General features: G+C 52.3%; 1 protein-coding gene across 1 annotated transcript in view; it reads left to right on the top strand.

Moving 5' to 3' along the window:
• The window catches only part of SEMA6B (sema domain, transmembrane domain (TM), and cytoplasmic domain, (semaphorin) 6B), a 19,970-nt gene that overhangs the window by 16,685 nt on the left and 2,020 nt on the right, over positions 1–1,265 (top strand). The window contains exons 15-16 of the mRNA XM_011967471.1: positions 348–425; positions 543–601. Of these exons, the coding sequence (XP_011822861.1) occupies positions 348–425; positions 543–601 (137 nt within the window). The remainder of the gene's footprint in view (positions 1–347; positions 426–542; positions 602–1,265) is intronic.

Raw genomic sequence — 1,265 nt, 5'->3', positions numbered from 1 at the left:
TGGTGAAACCATGTCTCTACTAAAAATACAAAAATTAGCTGGGCATGGTGGCGTGTGCCTGTAATCCCTGCTACCTGGGAGGCTGAGGCAGCAGAATTGCTTGAACCTGGGAGGCAGAGGTTGCAGTGAACCAAGATGCTGCCACTACACTCCAGCCTGGGCAACAAGAGCGAAATTCCATCTCAAAAATAAATAAATAAATAAATAAATAAATAAATAAATAAATAAATAAATAAAATAAAAATAAAGAGGCAGGTGCTTGGAACAGGGCCCACAGGTCACCATCACCGTTGAGGCTGTGTGAGTGACTTGGACACTTGTCCCATTCGGTCCCTGGTCTGCTCTAGGAACTGTATCGGCAGTCAGGACCCCTACTGCGGGTGGGCCCCAGATGGCTCCTGCATCTTCCTCAGCCCAGGCACCAGGTACTGTGGGAGAGGGAGGTGGGTGGAGGGTGTGTCGGACCCGCCCATGATCCAGGACCCCCTGGATCTCTGACTGTGAGAGGGGCCTCTGCTGACGGTGCCTCCTCTCCCCATTAGAGCCACCTTTGAGCAGGACGTGTCCGGGGCCAGCACCTCAGGCTTAGGGGACTGCACAGGTGAGTTGGGAGGATGGCAGGCTAAGACCCCCTCCCCCACTACCATGGGGGAGGGGAGGGAGGAGGCTAGAGGACCCTCGAATCCTCCGGGAGGTGGGTGGGGAAACTGGACTCCATCAGAGCTTTAGAAAGGCATCGAAAGGTCTTTCCATGCCTTTCTAAAGGTTATTGGGGAGGGAGATAGGGGAAGAACAGAGACCCCAGAAGACAGACACACCAAGAAACAGGCTTTGACAAGGACGAAGAGACAACAGAAGGCAGACAGACGAACTTCAATAGGACAGAAGGGGCCAGGCGGTGGCAACTCCTGCCTATAATCCCAGCATTCTGAGTGGCCAAGACAGGAGGGTCACTTGAGGTCAGGAGTTCGAGACCACCCTGGGCAACATAGTGAAACCCTGTCTCTAAAACAAAAACCCAAAAATAATCCAGACGTGGCAGTGCATGCCTGTAGTGCCAGCTACTCGGGAGGCTGAGGCAGGAGGATCGCTTGAGCCAGGGAGGTGGAGGCTGCAATGAACTGTGGTCAGGCCACTGCACTCCAGCTTGGGCAACGGAGCAAGAATCTTTTTTTTTTTTTTTTTTTTTTTTTTTTGAGACAGAGTTTTACTCTGTCACCCAGGCTAGAGTACAGTGGTGTGATCTCAGCTTACTGCAACCTCCA

This window comes from Mandrillus leucophaeus, unplaced genomic scaffold (assembly GCF_000951045.1).
Source record: "Mandrillus leucophaeus isolate KB7577 unplaced genomic scaffold, Mleu.le_1.0 Scaffold8, whole genome shotgun sequence".
In the NCBI taxonomy this organism is placed as follows: domain Eukaryota; kingdom Metazoa; phylum Chordata; class Mammalia; order Primates; family Cercopithecidae; genus Mandrillus; species Mandrillus leucophaeus.
The sequence above is the reverse complement of the archived record's forward strand: the minus strand, read 5'-3'. Positions and strand labels throughout refer to the sequence as shown.